This window comes from Neomonachus schauinslandi, chromosome 13 (assembly GCF_002201575.2).
Source record: "Neomonachus schauinslandi chromosome 13, ASM220157v2, whole genome shotgun sequence".
NCBI lineage: Eukaryota > Metazoa > Chordata > Mammalia > Carnivora > Phocidae > Neomonachus > Neomonachus schauinslandi.
Genome location: NC_058415.1, coordinates 92,408,293 through 92,425,960, shown reverse-complemented (window position 1 = coordinate 92,425,960; position 17,668 = coordinate 92,408,293). Strand labels below are relative to the sequence as shown.

The following is a 17,668-nucleotide window of genomic DNA, read 5'->3' as shown; positions in this document are numbered from 1 at the left end:
CGGGAATCGGCCCCCATGGCTGTAAACAGGAAGGCTGTCTGCTGGGCTCTCGTGGAGGAAAGTCACCCCAGTGTGACACGCTCCTAGCAAGACTCCCTTCCCCGTGCCGGGGTCCTGTGCCGCTGGGGCTCCTTCCCTGCTGCCCAGCCTTTGCTCGGTGGCTTCCGTGGCCTCCATGACCGGGCGCTGGCTACTCGTGGCACAGAGCCCTTGGGAAGAGCTCCCAGGCCTCCTGGAGGCCAGGAGAGGGTGTGAGGCTGGAAGCAGGCCGGGCCCCTGTGACGTGGTCGGGGGCCGCCAGTCCGCTCCCAAGGGGTTGAGACCGAGGCTGTATCCTGCAGGGACTGTTGGGGAGCTGGGCATCTCTCTCGTCTGTCTTCAGGCCCCCGGTTTGGGTCCTGACCCAGCCAGGAGCTTGCCTGGGGTCCCAGTGCAGCCCCATTCACCCACCACAGGGCCAGCCACTGGGAGATGCCGTGGGGCGTGGACCCTCCGGGCCAGGGCTCCCTGGGTCTCAGCACTTGTTCTCCTTCCTGTTAGGAGCCACGTGCGAGGTGGTGCTGGCCCCGTGCGCCCCCGGCCCCTGCAGAAACGGGGGCGTGTGCAAAGAGTCTGAGGACTATGAGAGTTTCTCCTGCATCTGCCCCACGGGCTGGCAAGGTGAGGCCTCCTGCCCCGCGGCCCTGCCGGGGTGTGTCCCCCTGGGGCAGGAGGCCCGGAGATGAGCCAGTGGGTAGCAGAGCCATCTGCAGGGCCTTTGGAAGCAGAAATGGGCCTGCTGGGGCCCTTCCCACCCTGCATTTCTGTCACCTGCTTGGCCCGAGGTTGGGGGGGTGGCGAGTCAGCCCTTCCTTCCTGGGATGTCCCCAGAGGACTGTCCTGGGGCACAGGAGGCCCCGCTGTTGGGAGGATGGGGGAGAGGCCTGGACGGCGGGGGCTGAACCCACACCCCCCTTCCCCCCAGGACAGACCTGTGAGGTCGACATTAACGAGTGTGTGAAGAGCCCATGCCGCAACGGGGCCTCATGCCAGAACACCAACGGCGGCTACCGCTGCCGCTGCCGCGCAGGCTACACGGGGCACAACTGCGAGACGGACGTGGACGACTGCCGGCCAAGTGAGTGGCCCGGCCGGCTCGGCCCCTCTGAGCTGCTCCTGGACCGGCCGTTTCTTGGGCGGCCGTGGGGCAGGGCGCTGGCTGAGGTCCAGTGGGAGGACCGATGTGGCAGCGCCTGGGGGCACGCCCGGGTCACGCTGCAGGAAGTGCTGGGGGTGGCCTCACGTGGACCGAGGAGGGTGGTCCTGGGTGGCCCCAGAAGCCACCAGAGCCAGACTGCCGGCACCTCCCAGTGGGTTCTGGGAGCTCCTCCACCCGCGTGTCCTTACCGGTCCTTATTGAGACCCCAGCAAGGAGCAGGGCTCTCGGCCCCCAACCCTGGGTCAGAGAACACTGAGACCCGAGAAACCAACGTCTTATCTGGCGCCACCAAGCAAGCAGGGGAGATGGTGACGCCGGCCCTGCTGGTCCTTAAGCCTATCTGTCCGCCCTGCCCTGGAGCCTGGGGCCTGGGGGTGTGTGGGGGAGCGTGGGCCCCCAGCTTCGGCCCCCCGGCAGAGCGGTGGTGCCCGCCCTCAGCCACCCTCAGCCCGCCTGCCTGTCCCCTCCCAGATCCATGCCACAACGGCGGTTCCTGCACCGACGGCGTCAACACCGCCTTCTGCGACTGCCTGCCCGGCTTCCGGGGGCCCTTCTGCGAGGAGGACATCAACGAGTGCGCCAGCAACCCATGCCGCCACGGGGCCAACTGCACGGACTGCGTGGACAGCTACACCTGCACCTGCCCCACGGGCTTCAGCGGGATCCACTGTGAGAACAACACGCCCGACTGCACAGAGAGGCGAGTGCCGCGGGGCGACCCGGGACGCAGGCCGGGGGCATCCACCGGGCCGGCTCTCACTGCCCGTCCGGTGCGCCCTGTGTCCTCAAGGGTGCTTGTCCGCTGGCCCGTGTGAGAACCAGGAGCCCTGGCAGTTCCTCCTGAAGATCTGGTGCGCCCCCTTCTATCCCATTGCGCCAGCTCCGTGACCCATCTTGTTTCCTTTTTTGCCTGGGCTGCCAGGAAACTCCGCACTCAGTGTTCTCGTCCTTTGTTTCCGACACGGTCCTCTCCCGCGCTAGCCACGCGGGTTCTGGTTTCGTCCTCGTTTTTCCGTTCACTGCCATGTGCCCGTGTTGTGAAGAAGGCAGAAGAAGCGAGTTGGGGGTGGTGGGAGAGCCCGAGGCCCCCGGCCCCGAGGTCAGCCAGGCTCCTCCCTGCCTGCTCTGGCTGCTGGGCCCCTCCCGCCACAGTGTGAGTCGAGGGGGAGCTGCCCGGGCAGGGCCCCCACCTCCGCTCACCTGTCTCCCCTGCCGCTTGCTCACCTGCAGCTCTTGCTTTAATGGCGGCACCTGTGTGGACGGCATCAACTCCTTCACCTGCCTGTGTCCGCCGGGCTTCACGGGCAGCTACTGTCAGCACGACGTCAACGAGTGCGACTCGCGGCCCTGCCTGCACGGTGGCACCTGCCAGGACAGCTACGGGACCTACAAGTGCACCTGCCCGCAGGGCTACACGGGCCTCAACTGCCAGGTGAGCCAGCGGGCTGCAGGGGGGCCCGGCAGGAGGCCGTGGCGGGGCGCCCGCCCCCAGCGCACCGTCACAGCCACGCGGCCGGGCCCCGCTCACGGCGGCTTCCCCATGCCGCTGGGGAAGGCGGGGGGCTAGGCGGGCGGGGTGGCCGTGGTCACGTGGCTCGCGGGGGCCCCCGATTGCCAGCCCAGGGCCCGGCCCCAGGCCGTGCTGCCTCCAAAGGAAGCAAGTGGGGAGCGGGGCCTCTCGGGTCAGGACCAGAGGTTTATGGAGAGAGAGCAAGAAGCAGGGGAGGAAGGCAGCAGAAAACCAGCTTTGTTATAGAAAATATGCAAAAATACTAAAGATGTATTTTTATTGAAGATTTTCACGTAAGATGCCTGTTACGAAAACTCCCAACAGGTAGTTTACTTCCGAAGAAAAATCTTTCTTCAAGGAAAGGCGGCTCTGGATTAGCCGAGGGCCCAGAGAAAGGGAGCAAGCCCCCCGCCCCAGCCCCAGGCGGCTCCCGAGCCGGGAGCTTCTGTCTGGCAGAAGTGTGTTGCGCTCTGCCGGGGGGCCGGGCCGGGTGGGGAGTGAGTATGGGCGCCCCCTGCCGTCCCCAGAGCCTCGTGCGCTGGTGCGACTCCTCGCCCTGCAAGAACGGCGGCAGGTGCTGGCAGACCAACACGCGGTACCGCTGCGAGTGCCACAGCGGCTGGACTGGCCTCTACTGCGACGTGCCCAACGTGTCCTGTGAGGTGGCCGCCCAGCGCCAAGGTAACCGGCCGCCCCCCCCCCCCCGGGTCCCCCAGCTGCGGCCCCAGGCCTCATGCCCCTGCCCTCTGCCTCCCCACAGACATCAACGTCACCCACCTGTGCCGGAACGGGGGGCTCTGCATGGACGCGGGCAACACCCATCATTGCCGTTGCCAGGCGGGCTACACGGGCAGCTACTGCGAGGACCAGGTGGACGAGTGCTCACCCAGCCCCTGCCAGAATGGGGCCACCTGCACCGACTACCCGGGTGGCTACTCCTGTGAGGTGGGCGCCCGTCCTGGGGGAGGGGCGGTCTGCTGGGACTGTCACCGCATGCCAGGCCCTAGGCTGCGAGCAAGCACGGCAGGGAAGACTGAACACCACAGGTGCGGTCCCAGACTGCCTGGTGGAAGAGGAAGACTACATAGAAATATGGGGGGTTTCCCTCTGGGCCCCCTTCCCCAGAGCTTTCCCTCTGGGCCCAGCTGACACCTGCCCTGAGGCCCCCACCTCTATTCCACGAGACAAGCTCTAGCCCATGCTCTGGGCAGTGACTCTCAGCTTGCTAGGGCCCGTCTCAGAGTCCACTAGGTGGAGGTCTCTCTCTGGGTTGACCGGGTGTGAGGAACTCAAGCCTTTGCTGGTCAAGAGGGTAGCTTGTGTGATCCCCTGTCGGTCCACACAGGGTGTGGAGGGCCACATCCCCGCCTCCCACTGAGCCACGGGCCCCCACCCCTTGTTTGTTTCTTTGCACAGTGCGTGGCCGGGTACCATGGGGTGAACTGCTCCGAGGAGATCAACGAGTGTGTGTCGCAGCCATGCCAGAACGGGGGCACCTGCATCGACCTCACCAACACCTACAAGTGCTCCTGTCCCCGGGGCACACAGGGTGAGGACTGGCCACCGCCCAGGGCTGGGGTCCAGGGACAAGTGGGCGCGTCGGGCGTTAGCCACAAGCATGCTAGACCCGGTCCAGGCTTCCACGCTGCCGTGTGGGGCTGAGCGGGGAAGGAGCCAAGGGAGGCAGCCCAGCCAGGCCACAGGCACCCGGCGCCAGTGTGGGGTGCAGCCCTGTGGCCGCGTCCTCTCTCCTGAGCATCTGTGTGGTCCCATCCCGACCAGTTGCCGGGGGGAGCACCGTCAGGAGGGAGCTGGGCCAGCGTGTGGCCAGCACAGGTCCCTGATGGCACCTGGGCTTCTGCAGGCGTGCACTGTGAGGTCAACGTGGACGACTGCAGCCCCCCCATCGACCCCGTCTCCCGGGGCCCCAAGTGCTTTAACAACGGCACTTGTGTGGACCAGGTGGGCGGCTACAGCTGCACCTGCCCACCCGGCTTCGTGGGCGAGCGCTGTGAGGGCGATGTGAACGAGTGCCTGTCCAACCCCTGTGACGCCCGTGGCACCCAGAACTGCGTGCAGCGTGTCAATGACTTCTACTGCGAGTGCCGCGCGGGCCACACTGGTGGGTGCCACGCCAGGGCGGGGGCAGGGCCAGGCGGGGCAGGGCCAGCGCTCACTCCCACTCTGGTCCCCAGGCCGCCGCTGTGAGTCTGTCATCAACGGCTGCAAAGGCAGGCCCTGCCAGAACGGGGGCACCTGCGCCGTGGCCTCCAACACCGCCCGCGGGTTCATCTGCAAGTGCCCCGCGGTAGGTGTCGCCGCGGGGGGCCTGTTGGGGGCGGGAGAGTGCCCCCTCGCTGCCACCACACACCAGGGCCAGAGGGCGGGGGGTGGCTGGAGCTGGGCTTCGTCCTCCTGGGTCCCAGACCCAGGCTTTCTGGGGGCAGATTATTTTCAGAGGGGTCTCGGGGACCGGCCACACCCCGCTCTCCCCGGCCCGCATCGGGGTTACAGTGGGTGAGCCATGCTGCTCAGGGTTCTGGCAAACCCAGCGACACTCGCCCGCCAGGGCTCAGTGCCCTGTGTGTCCTGCCCGCTCCCGGAGCACCCCTGACGACCCCGGGGCTTCCGTGTGTGGGGGGAATGTGCCGTCCAAGGCGCGGGCTGCGGCCCCCTGACGCCCCGCCACCACCTGTCCCCGCAGGGCTTCGAGGGCGCCACGTGTGAGAACGATGCACGCGCCTGTGGGAGCCGGCGCTGCCTGAACGGAGGCACGTGCATCTCCGGCCCGCGCAGCCCCACCTGCCTGTGCCTGGGCGCCTTCACCGGCCCTGAGTGCCAGTTCCCGGCCGGCAGCCCCTGCGTGGGCGGGAACCCCTGCTACAACCAGGGCAGCTGCGAGCCCACGGCCGAGAGCCCTTTCTACCGCTGCCTGTGCCCCGCCAAGTTCAACGGGCTCCTGTGCCACATCCTGGACTACAGCTTCGGGGGCGGCCTGGGCCTCGACATCCCGCCGCCGCAGATCGAGGAGGCGTGCGAGCTGCCCGAGTGCCGCGAGGAGGCGGGCAACAAGGTGTGCAGCCTGGCCTGCAACAACCATGCGTGCGGCTGGGACGGCGGCGACTGCTCGCTCAACTTCAACGACCCCTGGCAGAACTGCTCGCAGTCGCTGCAGTGCTGGAAATACTTCAGCAACGGCCGCTGCGACAGCCAGTGCAACTCTGTGGGCTGCCTGTTCGATGGCTTCGACTGCCAGCGCGCGGAGGGCCAGTGCAAGTGAGGCGGTGGGGCGGGGCTCGGGGAGGGGCCTGGGCACGGGGCGGGGCTCCGGGAGGGGGCGCAGGCGGGGAGGCGGGTGCAGGGGTCTCTGGGAGGGGGCGCTGGGGGTGGGGCGCAGGTGGGGAAGCAGGTGCAGGCGGGGCGCAGGCGGGGAGGCGGGCGGAAGCGGGGCTCTGGGCGGGGCCGCCGGGTGGGCGGGGCCGGGGAGGGGCCTGAGCGTGCCTGCGTCCGTCGCAGCCCCCTGTACGACCAGTACTGCAAGGACCACTTCGGCGACGGGCACTGCGACCAGGGCTGCAACAGCGCCGAGTGCGAGTGGGACGGGCTGGACTGCGCGGAGCACGTGCCCGAGCGGCTGGCGGCCGGCGCGCTGGTGCTGGTCGTGCTGACCCCGCCCGCGCAGCTGCGCAACAACTCGCTGCACTTCCTGCGGGAGCTTAGCCGCCTGCTGCACACCAACGTGGTGTTCAAGCGCGACGCCCATGGCCAGCCCATGATCTTCCCGTACTACGGCCGCGAGGAGGAGCTGCGCAAACACCCCATCAAGCGCGCGGTGGACGGCTGGGCCGCGCCTGGGGCCCTGCTCGACCGGGTGGAGGCCGCCCTGCTCCCGCGGGGCCCGGCGGGCCGCCGGCGCAGGGAGCTGGACCCCATGGACATCCGCGGGTGAGTAGCTCCAGCCGGCTCCCCTGGGCCCTCCCAACTTGATGTGGAAGAGACGGAGGGTCGGACAAGACGGGGACTTCTGGGGCCCACCTGTCCAAGCTCCTGGCCCTCCACCTCCCACCCCCCACCTCCTGGCAGGTGCTCCAGCGCCTGGGGTCAGCTCCCAGATAAGGACTAGACTCCTGAAATCTCTGTTCTTCTGCAATGGGAAAAGGATGCTTGCGGCTCCCAGTGGGACGGGGGAGGGCAGCAGGGCTGGCTGGGAGGGCACTCTGAGGGGTCACAGCTCTACTGTGTGCTGGTGCTAGGCTTGGTGGGCTGGAGAGAGCACTGTCCACCTCCGGGGTGGTTCTGTGAAGGCGTGGCTCCCTGCGGCCCCAGGCCACCTCTCGCATCCTGGGAGTGCCCTCCCCCCTACCTTGGGATGATGCCCTGGGCCTGAGGGGTAAACAGGGCGGCTGCAGGGGGCAAACGTGAGGTCTGAGCCTCCTCACCTGGCTGTGCCCCCAGATCCATCGTCTACCTGGAGATCGACAACCGGCAGTGTGTCCAGTCCTCCTCACAATGCTTCCAGAGCGCCACGGACGTGGCCGCCTTCCTGGGCGCACTTGCCTCACTGGGGAGCCTCAACATCCCTTATAAGATCGAGGCCGTGCAGAGTGAGTAGCCCACCCCAGCCCTGCTTCCTGAGGGACAGTTTGCTGGCTTCTAAGGAAAGTCTACCTGGGAGGGAGCAGGTCTCCCAGTACCCCCCCCCCCCAAATGTTCTTGTTCTCTGTGCCATTTTCCGCCCACGGGTGCGTGTCATGCCATCCAGAGTTCAGGAAGCACTTTTGTGGGATTCTGCCTGGTGCGCCCTCCCTCCCCGTAGTGACAGCTGTCGGTGCGGCTGGCCCAGGAGACGGACACATCTGCCAGAAAGTGGGAGCCTTTTTCTCCCCTCAGTCATTCCCCTGATTTTTCTCTGTTGGGTATTATTTCAAAATCATTACAGCTTTTTAAAAAAGAGAGAGAGAGAGAAGAATTGATCGGTGTCATGTGAAGTGTTGAAGTTTGTATCTCGAAAATCCCCGTAAATCCTTTGTCTTAACAGCTCAATGCAAGTGCAGTGATTTGAAGTTGGCTAATCCTTCTCCCTTAAAGGAGAAAAAAGTAAAACCCGTCTCCAGATAGTCGGCTGGTGCAGGAGAGAATTTAGCAATAGTTTGCAATTCTGATTAATCGCGTAGAAAATGACCTTATTTTGGGGGGTGGGATGGAGGAGAGCGGGTGAGGAGGCGCCCAGCCGTGGAGCCAGTCCGCTGCCCCCCGGCCGCCGGCCTGCCGCGTAGCTGCTGCCTGATGTCCGGACGCCCACAGGTGAGACCGTGGAGCCGCCCCCGCCCCCGCAGCTGCACTTCATGTACGTGGCCGTGGCCGCCTTCGTGCTGCTCTTCTTCGTGGGCTGTGGGGTGCTGCTGTCCCGGAAGCGCCGGCGGCAGCATGGACAGCTGTGGTTCCCCGAAGGCTTCAAGGTCTCAGAGGCCAGCAAGAAGAAGCGGCGGGAGCCCCTCGGCGAGGACTCCGTGGGCCTCAAGTTAGTGCATGCCACCACAGCCTCTGGGGGGCTTGGGGGAGATGGGGCCCACCCCCTGCAGACCCATGGGCCTCACCTCACACAGTGCGAGGGCCTCGGGCGCCCGCCTGAGCCGCAGCCTCAGGGGGAGCCCCGCTCAGTCTCGCTTCCCCACCCCCCCCGCCTCCAGGCCCCTGAAGAATGCCTCAGATGGCGCTCTCATGGACGACAACCAGAACGAGTGGGGGGATGAGGACCTGGAGGCCAAAAAGTTCCGGGTGAGTCTGGTGGGCTCCTGCGCCTCCCCGGGCGGCCCTACCCCTGCCCTGGGCCCCACGTGACGGGGCCCTCTGCTCACCCCTTCCTCAGTTCGAGGAGCCGGTGGTTCTTCCCGACGTGGATGACCAGACAGACCACCGGCAATGGACCCAGCAGCACCTGGACGCTGCCGACCTGCGTGTGTCGGCCATGGCCCCCACACCACCCCAGGGCGAAGCTGACACTGACTGCATGGACGTCAACGTCCGAGGGCCAGGTAGGTGCACCGCCGGCCACCTGCACCGCCCCCCCCAGAGGCTCTCAGGATAGGGTCCCATCCAGCAGCCAGCTGGGGGATTGGTGTTCTGGAAGCTGAGCACTGCTGGGGGCAAGGCGCTCCCTCCGTGGAGCAGGATGGGCCATCCCGGGAGACTCTGCTCTTAGCCAGCTCCGTCCTGGGGGAGGCTCTCTGTCCACCAAATTAATTCCTTCTCTTGAAATATCTGAGGAGCTGATTTCCCAGCCACACGTGTCTTACGTGGTCTCTTCTCGGGTGGGTTATCAGTGAAGATCTCAGGCAGGTCAGGAAGCAGAGCCAAAGGGTCGCCTCTGCCCGCCGGCCTGTTGGCAGCTGGACTTGGCTCTGTCCCTTGGGAAGCTCAGGTTGATTTTGGTGGCCCCGGGTGGCACGGCCATGGGCGCGGGGTGCCGCAGGCTGGGCCGCACGTCCACACGCTGCCCACCAAGTCGGGACCATCGACACACCAGCCGGCACTGCTGCCGGGAGCCTGCCTTCCTGACGGAGCCCTTGCCGCCCCCCACACAGACGGCTTCACGCCCCTCATGATCGCCTCCTGCAGCGGAGGGGGCCTGGAGACGGGCAACAGCGAGGAGGAGGAGGACGCGCCAGCCGTCATCTCTGACTTCATCTACCAGGGTGCCAGTCTGCACAACCAGACAGACCGCACTGGCGAGACCGCCCTGCACCTGGCCGCCCGCTACTCGCGCTCTGACGCGGCCAAGCGCCTGCTGGAGGCCAGCGCAGACGCCAACATCCAGGACAACATGGGACGCACCCCGCTGCACGCCGCCGTGTCTGCCGACGCACAGGGAGTCTTCCAGGTGGGCAGCTGTGCCACACGTGCCCTTCCGCCTGCCCCCGGGGCCGCTGGTGTCTGCCCCGTGACCCCGCAGCTCTGGGTCAGGCACTGGCAGGGAAGGCAGGCTGGAGGTGGGCCTGCAGGAGGTCGGCGTGACCTGGGGGGCGGGGGGCGCGGGGCGTCCGCACCCTGACCCGAGACGGCTTCCCTGTCCCACGCGGCAGCCCGGCAGGGCCTCCCGGCTCCGCGGCAGCCTTGGCTGGAGGCGTAGCTGTGGCGGCGAGACGGGTTTCAGGGCTGCAGCGGACCTGGGGCTCTGGCCTCGCTGGGAGCCCAGGCATAGGGTGGGTCTCGGGGATTGCCCCTGCACTGGCTCGTCCCCGCCACAAGTTCCCGGGCCCTGGCCGGCCCTGCCCTGAGTAGACAGACCAGGCGGGGCACAAACTGGGGGAGTCGTTGCAGAGCCGTTAACGTGATGATTTGTGACGCACTGTTCTGCAGAAGTCAGGCCCAGCGAGCCCCTAGAGGCGGGCTCTGGCTGTCTGCCCTGACAGCCTCTCCGGCGAGCAGACACGTAAATTCCCGTGGGCACTTCGTGGGAGTGAGGCCAGCCAGGACGCCGCCTGGCGCCCAGCACCTCCCCCTACCAGTGCACAGTGACCACCCTTCCCACTTGGGACCCGGGGTGCAGCAGCAGCTGAAGGACTGCCTGCACCTCTGTGTCCGGGATGGACACAGCATAGCTCAGCGGTTCTGAGTCCGTGGTCCAGGCGTGGCTCTGCCCATTGGGGCTGGGCAGGGACTGAACCCTCTGTGTCCTGGGATGGTGATGGCAGCCAGGCCCGGGGCGCGGATGAGATGAGGCCACACTTGGGCATTGAGGGGACGGGTCTGTGGGGGCGGCACAGCCAGCGCCCCGGCCCCTGCCCCTCCAGCCGTGGCTGGCGGAGTTCCACCCTTCCTGCACTCCTCCTGCCGTCCACGCTGGCTGGGGCCACACAGACCCCAAGAGGGACTTTGTGGTATTGCGGACCCGTTCCCAGGTGTTGGTCTGAGGCCGGCAGCCTCAGACCCCTGTCTGCCAGGCCTGAGAGCTTCCCTGTCGTCTAGATCCTCATCCGGAACCGGGCCACGGACCTGGACGCCCGTATGCACGATGGCACGACACCGCTGATCCTGGCGGCCCGCCTGGCTGTCGAGGGCATGCTGGAGGACCTGATCAACTCGCACGCCGACGTCAATGCCGTGGACGACCTGGGTAAGGCAGGCTGCGGCCCGGCCCGCACAGGATGGGCCTGCTGCCGCCTGGGCTGTCCCAACCTACCCTCTGCCTCCCCATGCAGGCAAGTCCGCCCTGCACTGGGCCGCCGCCGTGAATAACGTGGAGGCTGCCGTCGTGCTCCTGAAGAACGGGGCCAACAAAGACATGCAGAACAACAAGGTAGGCTACGGGGCCGGGGTGAGGCTAGTAGGTCCCTCCACCAGCACCACCTCTTTCTGAGCACGGCAACACCGAGCCCCTGCGTAAACCCCTGGGCTCTCACTTCCCAACCTGGGAAGTCCCCGTGAGGAGCCCCGAGCTCAGTGCCTGTGCATCGCTCGCTCCTCGGCCTACGTCCACGTGCTTGCTGACACCGCCCAGCAAGCGCATGCGTCTTAGCTCAGTCACCATGACCAGCACTGCACCTTCTGTCCTTGGCAGTCACTGGGCAGGGAGGGTCGCTGCAGATGGTACAGAGAGAGCTCGAGCGCCGCTGGGTGTGGGGCTTGGCACATCGTGAGGCCCCCAGGTGCAGAGGTGAGCGGCCACCTTCCTGCACGTGAAGCCTCGGCCCGTCTTGCTCTCTACCGCCGTGGCATGTCCCCAAAGCAGACTACAGACCCAGTCTGAGCTCTGGGTGCTCATCGGCTGTAGGCAGGCATCCCAGCTCCTCGGCAGCCGGGCCTTGCCCACATCTCCCTAACCCCGCCTGGGTCTCCCTCTTTCCTTCTTGGGGGACACAGCAGCTGTTGGACCCAGGCATTCCTGAGGCCCCTGCAGGCGAGGTGTGACCCCGTGCCTCCCACTGGGGAGGCTGAGCCTCAGAGAGGCAGGGACTGCCAGAAGGGTATCAGGCCCTTGTGTGAGGGCCAAAGCCTTGTGTGAGCCAGGGAGGCACCGTCGGGCCACACACTCCCCACCCTCTGGCCACGCAGAAGCTCACGGAGACATGTGGCAGACAGGGAAACCGAGGCTCCGGGAAGGAGCTAAGGCATCAGGCTCACTTGGGGACCATGTGGGATGGGGCACTCCCTCCCTGGTGCCGAGGACACACCTCAGGGATCCTCAAGCCCCTGAAATTGCTGCACTGTTTGGCTCTGCTGTTCTGGAGACAAGAGAGAGGCCACAGTTGTAGATTCCCCGCGGGGTCTGTGTCCCCCATACAGGTGAAGTCCCGGTGATTTAGAACACAGAGTCCCGCAGACCGCCTCGGAGCGGGTCGGGTCTCGGGAGATAGATTTTAAGGCTGTTCACGAGGCCTAATCCGGTCAGCTGACGGCGGAGTTACGGGACAGCCCACGTGAGCGTCCCTCTGCCGCGGTCCCTCTGGTGACGGGGCGTGGGTGTGGGCGGCCCCCTCACCTGCCCCCCGGCCGTTCCCAGGAGGAGACACCCCTGTTCCTGGCTGCTCGGGAGGGCAGCTACGAGACCGCCAAGGTGCTGCTGGACCACTTCGCCAACCGGGACATCACAGACCACATGGACCGCCTGCCTCGCGACATCGCTCAGGAGCGTATGCACCACGACATCGTGCGGCTGCTGGATGAGTACAGCCTGGTGCGCAGCCCCCAGCTGCACGGCCCTGCCCTGGGCGGTGCGCCCACCCTGTCCCCGCCACTCTGCTCTCCCAACGGCTACCTGGGCAACCTCAAGCCGGCCGTGCCGGGCAAGAAGGCCCGCAAGCCCAGCACCAAGGGCCTGGCCTGTGGCGGCAAGGAGGCCAAGGACCTCAAGGCGCGCAGGAAGAAATCCCAGGACGGCAAGGGCTGCCTGCTGGACAGCTCGAGCGTGCTGTCGCCCGTGGACTCCCTCGAGTCGCCCCACGGCTACCTGTCGGACGTGGCCTCGCCGCCCCTCCTGCCCTCTCCGTTCCAGCGGTCCCCGTCCGTGCCCCTGAGCCACTTGCCCGGCATGCCTGACGCCCACCTGGGTGCTGGCCACCTGAGCGTGGCTGCCAAGCCCGAGATGGCAGCGCTGGGCGCGGGTGGCCGGCTGGCCTTTGAGGCGGGACCACCGCGGCTCTCCCACCTGCCCGTGGCCTCCAGCACCGGCGCCGTCCTGGGCACCGCAGGTGCTGGCGGCGGAGGCGGGGCCGTGAATTTCACCGTGGGCGGGGCCGCGGGCTTGAACGGCCAGTGCGAGTGGCTGTCCCGGCTGCAGAACGGCCTGGTGCCAAACCAGTACAACCCGCTGCGAGGGAACGTGGCGTCGGGCCCCCTGAGCACGCAGGCCCCTGCCCTGCAGCACGGAATGATGGGCGCGCTGCATGCCAGCCTCTCCACCACGGCCGCCCTGTCGCAGATGATGAGCTACCAGGCCCTGCCCAACACGCGCCTGGCCGGCCAGCCGCACCTGGTGCAGACCCAGCCGCTGCAACAGGTGCAGCAACAGCAACAGAACTTGCAGCTGCAGCAGCCCGGCCTGCAGACGCAGCAAAACCTGCAGCCGCCCAGCGTCCAGCAGCCGCAGGGCCTGCCGCCCCAGCCGCACCTCAGCGTGAGCTCGGCTGCCGGCGGCCACCTGGGCCGGAGTTTCCTGGGCGGGGAGCCGAGCCAGGCGGACGTGCAGCCGCTGGGCCCCAGCAGCCTGGCGGTGCACACCATCCTGCCGCAGGACGGCCAGGCCCTGCCCACCGCCCTGCCCGCCACGCTGGCCCCGCCCATGACCACGGCTCAGTTCCTGACCCCGCCCTCGCAGCACAGCTATTCTTCCTCGCCGGCGGACAACACCCCCAGCCACCAGCTGCAGGTGCCTGAGCACCCCTTCCTCACCCCGTCCCCCGAGTCCCCGGACCAGTGGTCCAGCTCGTCACCACATTCCCACGTCTCTGACTGGTCTGAGGGCATCTCCAGCCCGCCCACCAGCACGCAGTCCCACATCGCCCACATTCCGGAGGCGCTCAAGTAAACAGCCGGCGCCCCGGCGGGACCCTGTGCTTCCTTTCCCAAGCCCTGCTGGGGCTGCCTGCATGCTCCGCATGGACACCGGGACGGACCAAGGGGGCTTTTTCCTAAGAAACATGTTTTTGTACAAAATAAAAGGACAAGGATTTTAATTTTTTTTTTTTAGTATTTATTTATGTACTTTTATTTTACAAGGAAACACTGCCTTTTTATTTATATGTAATGTTTTCTATGGCTTCAGGTAACAGCTTTTATCTGTTCCAAGAAAATAAAGTAGTTCTCAGCCAGGATTTTCGTACTCATGATAACTCTTGTTACGTATTTGTAAAATATAAACAAAGATTCATGATTAATAAATGCCATTTATTTATTGATTTTTTTTTTTTCCCTTCAAAATCCAAAAAGAAACGATGTTGGAGAAGGGAGGCTTGAACCAGCATCGTCCAGAAAGCTGCCAGGGTGCCTGGGCCTGCTGCCAGGTCCCCAGATGCCCCCCACCCCGCACCCGGCCCCGAGCCTCCTGCACGCATCACCTGTCTTGTGCGAGGAGATGCATCTAGACGCAAACAATAAGACAGAACTTTTGTCAACACCTTTGGCATGTGGATTAATTTGCATCTAAAATAGGAACGTAAAATGTAAAATGATGTGGTTTATACATTTTGGTGGCTTTTTTTTAAATGATTTTTTTGAAAACATGCTTTTAAAGATGTGTTCTTGGGGTGTCCCAAGAACACATTTCATGGTACCGATCATGAATCTTTGTTTTGGGTTCAGTATTACCCAGTTGTTGATTGGTCTTGTGAGTTCCTGTTCCTTCTAGAAGCTCCTCTGCCCCCACCCTGGCCTGGATGTTTAAGCATTGTGTAAGAGTGAGGAGTCAGGTGGCTGTGGGGCACCCACCTGGGATGCCACGTGGAGGAATCCTACCCTTTTCTGCAGAGAGACACTGCCTGGGCCACCCCGATGGACCGGCAGCACTGGGCCTAGGCTCAGCTCGAGGCCCCGTTTTCACAAGAGACTTCCCGGAGCAACCTCTATCCAGGCTTTGGAGAAACGTGGCTGTGTCCGGCCTCGGTTTGCAGAGACAGTTCATCCCAAGGCCTGGCGCAGCTCAAGGGTGCAAGCAGCTGAGGTGGTGCCCCCAGGGCTACAGAAGCCAGCTCGAGGGCCACCCCTCCCAGTCTGGGGGTGGGGGGCGTGTACCCGGGGAGGGAGCAGATTCTTGCAATATCAAGTATAAGCCTGTGGCAAAGTAAATATCTGTAAATACATTTTTAAAGGTGGATTTTGTTTAAAAAATCTGAATGAACGAGTCTGTCGGGGGTCATGCTGACGAGGGATGTCAGAACATGGCTCTGCTCACGACCCAGGCCTGGCAACCTGACCTGCCGCTGCCTGGACCGTAGCTCCGAAGAGCAAACCCAGGGAAGGCTTCCCGCTGCCTCCTCCAGGCAGCCTCCCCGGCCTTGCGGGGGGCAGTGTTGTGCCATCCCTAGTGGGCATGACCAGACATGCCCTAAGATATTGATTCTTACTGTGTTTTGTAAAAATAGAGTGTAGTTTACAGAAAAAGGAAACTTTTTAAAAAAGTTACCTGCGTGCAAAACTGTAGGCGATGAAAATGCTGTATTTTTTTTTTCATCTTTTTTTGTTAACTGATTTGCAATAAAAGTAATGCTGACGGTCATCCCGATTTTGCTAAACCTGGTTGTGGCGTTGGCTTCCTTTCTTGGAGGGAGGGCAGGCCGTTCTGCTCCAAGGGAACCAGCAATTCCTCTGGTCCCTCTGATGGAGAGCGATGAAGCCCACCCAGCCCTGGCCGCTCAGAGGTTCTGCAGTGTCTGCATCTGTGTGGGCCACGCCCCGAGCAGGGCGCACGCAGCCCCCCTGCAGGGGCCTCCTGGGTCTGGGGTGACGTGGCTGCCGGGACAGCGGGCTTTAGGCTCCCCCATCTGTCTCGGTCAGAGGGGCAGGGCACCACTTACCCGACCTAGGGATGGCAGCCGGGAGCCCGCGGCAGGCAGGAGGTGCACAGGGAGGGGCCCGGAGGCCACAGTGGGGAATCCAGACCCCAGCAGGAGGGCAAAGGGAGCCGCAGAAGCCTCTGGGGGGGTGGGGGAAGGTTCTGTGACGCCCAGGGAGTACTGATGAAAGGGCTGCCCCCTGCCAGTCACCCACACGGGGCCGCCCTCTCTCCCTCCTGCCTCCACCCGGCCCCACCCCAGCTAGTGGATTCAAACCAGATTAACGGGGAAGTCTGACGCCCCCTTCTGCTGTGAAGTGCTGCCCGCCCCTGCAGGCCCGGCCTCCCCAAGCACAAGTGCGAGCCCAAGATTTCCTCGCTGAGTTTGGAGGCTTCGTTCCCACCTGGCACAGCGTCGGGCCCTGGGCTGTGTAGACGGGACAGGAGGTTCCAGGAAATGGAATATGGTAAGTGGCCCAACTGTTGTGTATGGAGAAAGTAGACCCAGTCTGAAATCTGCCCCCAGAACTCCCAGCGCCCCGCGACGCTGCTCCTAGGTGTACACCCAAAAGAAGTGCAAATGGACCAAACGAGTCCACACACGCACCTGTTCACAGCGGCACGATTCACAACAGCCAGGAGGTGGGAACAGCCCAACGCCCATCAGCTGACGCGTGGATCAACAAAATGTGGTAGGTCACGCCACGATGGTTCATTTTATGTGTCAACTTGGCTGGGCCATTTGGCCAAACATGAGAGTGTTTCTGGATGAGATGAACATTTGAATCCGTGGATGGAGTAAAGCAGAGCCCTCCCCAACGTGGGTGGGCCGCACCCAATCAGTCGACGGCTGACATAGAACAAAAAGGGCTGAGTAAGAGGGAAGTCCTTCTGCTCACACTTGTCCGGGAACACAGCTCTTTTCCTGCTTTTGACGTTGGACGGAAGCATCAGCTCTCCTTGGGTCTCGAGCCTGCTGACTTTCCGAAGAAAACAACCATCAGCTTTCCTGGTTCTGAGGCCTTCAGACTCAGGCTGGAACCTCTAGCATCCGCTGTCCTCGGCCCCAGCTTGCTGACCACAGATCTGGGCACTTCTCGGCCTCCATAATCTTATGAGCCAGCTCCTGATCAGAAATCTCTTGATACATACGTGCAGCCTATTGGTTTGGTTTGTCCGGAGAATCCAGACTGAGTGCACACAATGGAATATTATTCGGCCCTGAAGAGGAGTGGAAGTCCGGCACGCAGCACAGCACCACAGAACCTCAAACACAGGAGGGTGAGTGCAAGGAACCGGACACAAAGGCCACATCATTGTCCTGAGCAGATGAACCCAGAGAGACTGAAGGCGGAGTGGGGGCCCCAGGGCCTGCCTGCTGGGGAGCAGCTGGGGCCACGAAAGGTGGGGGTGCATGGGGGTCCCGGTCACACAGCATTCTGAATGTACTAAATGTGACTGATTTGTTCACTCCAACAATGGCCACTTTTATGTTTTATCTCAGTTATTGTTTTAGAAGAGAGAAAGAACTCCCAGCAGTGTTTGAAGTTTCCAAGAAGCTTATTTTAAGGGTCATGGGATCCACTGATGTGGCAGGATGGGCCTCGGGGGTCCTGATGCTTCCCAAAGTCACCGGAGCCCCTGGCAGCTTGAAGGAAGCCCACAGAGGAGGACGGGGCCCTTGGAGCATTACACTGGGCGTGCCGGAGACCGGGGCCCTGCCTGTGTCCCAGCAGACGGGGTCCTGGGGGAGGCCCACCCTGGCTGCAGGCTCTGTCCTGTCTTGCCCTGTGCGCCCTGCAGTCCCCTCCCCAGGGACTCGTCCCCACCCACCTGGCTTGGAAGAACTGGCTGAGATTCCCACCCATTTTTCTCCTTGGGGTCCAAACCTGCTCCTTGACTCCAGAGCCCCCACCACCAGTGGGCTCTCCTTCTACCCCGTGGTCCTCATTCCCTGACGTCCACCCTGAGC

The 17,668-nt window shown here is 64.1% G+C and overlaps 1 protein-coding gene across 4 annotated transcripts in view; it reads left to right on the top strand.

Annotated features, from left to right (window-relative positions):
- Window positions 1-15,434, top strand: part of NOTCH1 (notch receptor 1) — a 43,701-nt gene extending 28,267 nt beyond the window's left edge. Inside the window, exons 16-34 of one of the 4 annotated variants that reach the window (XM_021691088.1) lie at window positions 541-660; window positions 965-1,117; window positions 1,670-1,898; window positions 2,429-2,630; window positions 3,236-3,389; window positions 3,469-3,653; window positions 4,125-4,257; window positions 4,573-4,830; window positions 4,904-5,016; window positions 5,413-5,984; window positions 6,225-6,653; window positions 7,164-7,312; window positions 8,013-8,229; window positions 8,399-8,486; window positions 8,578-8,743; window positions 9,293-9,588; window positions 10,677-10,824; window positions 10,910-11,007; window positions 14,136-15,434. In XM_021691088.1, coding sequence (XP_021546763.1) covers window positions 541-660; window positions 965-1,117; window positions 1,670-1,898; window positions 2,429-2,630; window positions 3,236-3,389; window positions 3,469-3,653; window positions 4,125-4,257; window positions 4,573-4,830; window positions 4,904-5,016; window positions 5,413-5,984; window positions 6,225-6,653; window positions 7,164-7,312; window positions 8,013-8,229; window positions 8,399-8,486; window positions 8,578-8,743; window positions 9,293-9,588; window positions 10,677-10,824; window positions 10,910-11,007; window positions 14,136-14,162 — 3,737 coding nt within the window. In that variant the 3' untranslated portion in view covers window positions 14,163-15,434. Of the gene's footprint in view, window positions 1-540; window positions 661-964; window positions 1,118-1,669; window positions 1,899-2,428; window positions 2,631-3,235; window positions 3,390-3,468; window positions 3,654-4,124; window positions 4,258-4,572; window positions 4,831-4,903; window positions 5,017-5,412; window positions 5,985-6,224; window positions 6,654-7,163; window positions 7,313-8,012; window positions 8,230-8,398; window positions 8,487-8,577; window positions 8,744-9,292; window positions 9,589-10,676; window positions 10,825-10,909; window positions 11,008-11,573; window positions 11,740-12,210; window positions 13,883-14,135 lie in introns of those variants that run through there. The other 3 variants (XM_021691085.1, XM_021691087.1, XM_021691089.2) reach the window with 3 other exon arrangements.
- Window positions 15,435-17,668: the final 2,234 nt, after the last annotated feature.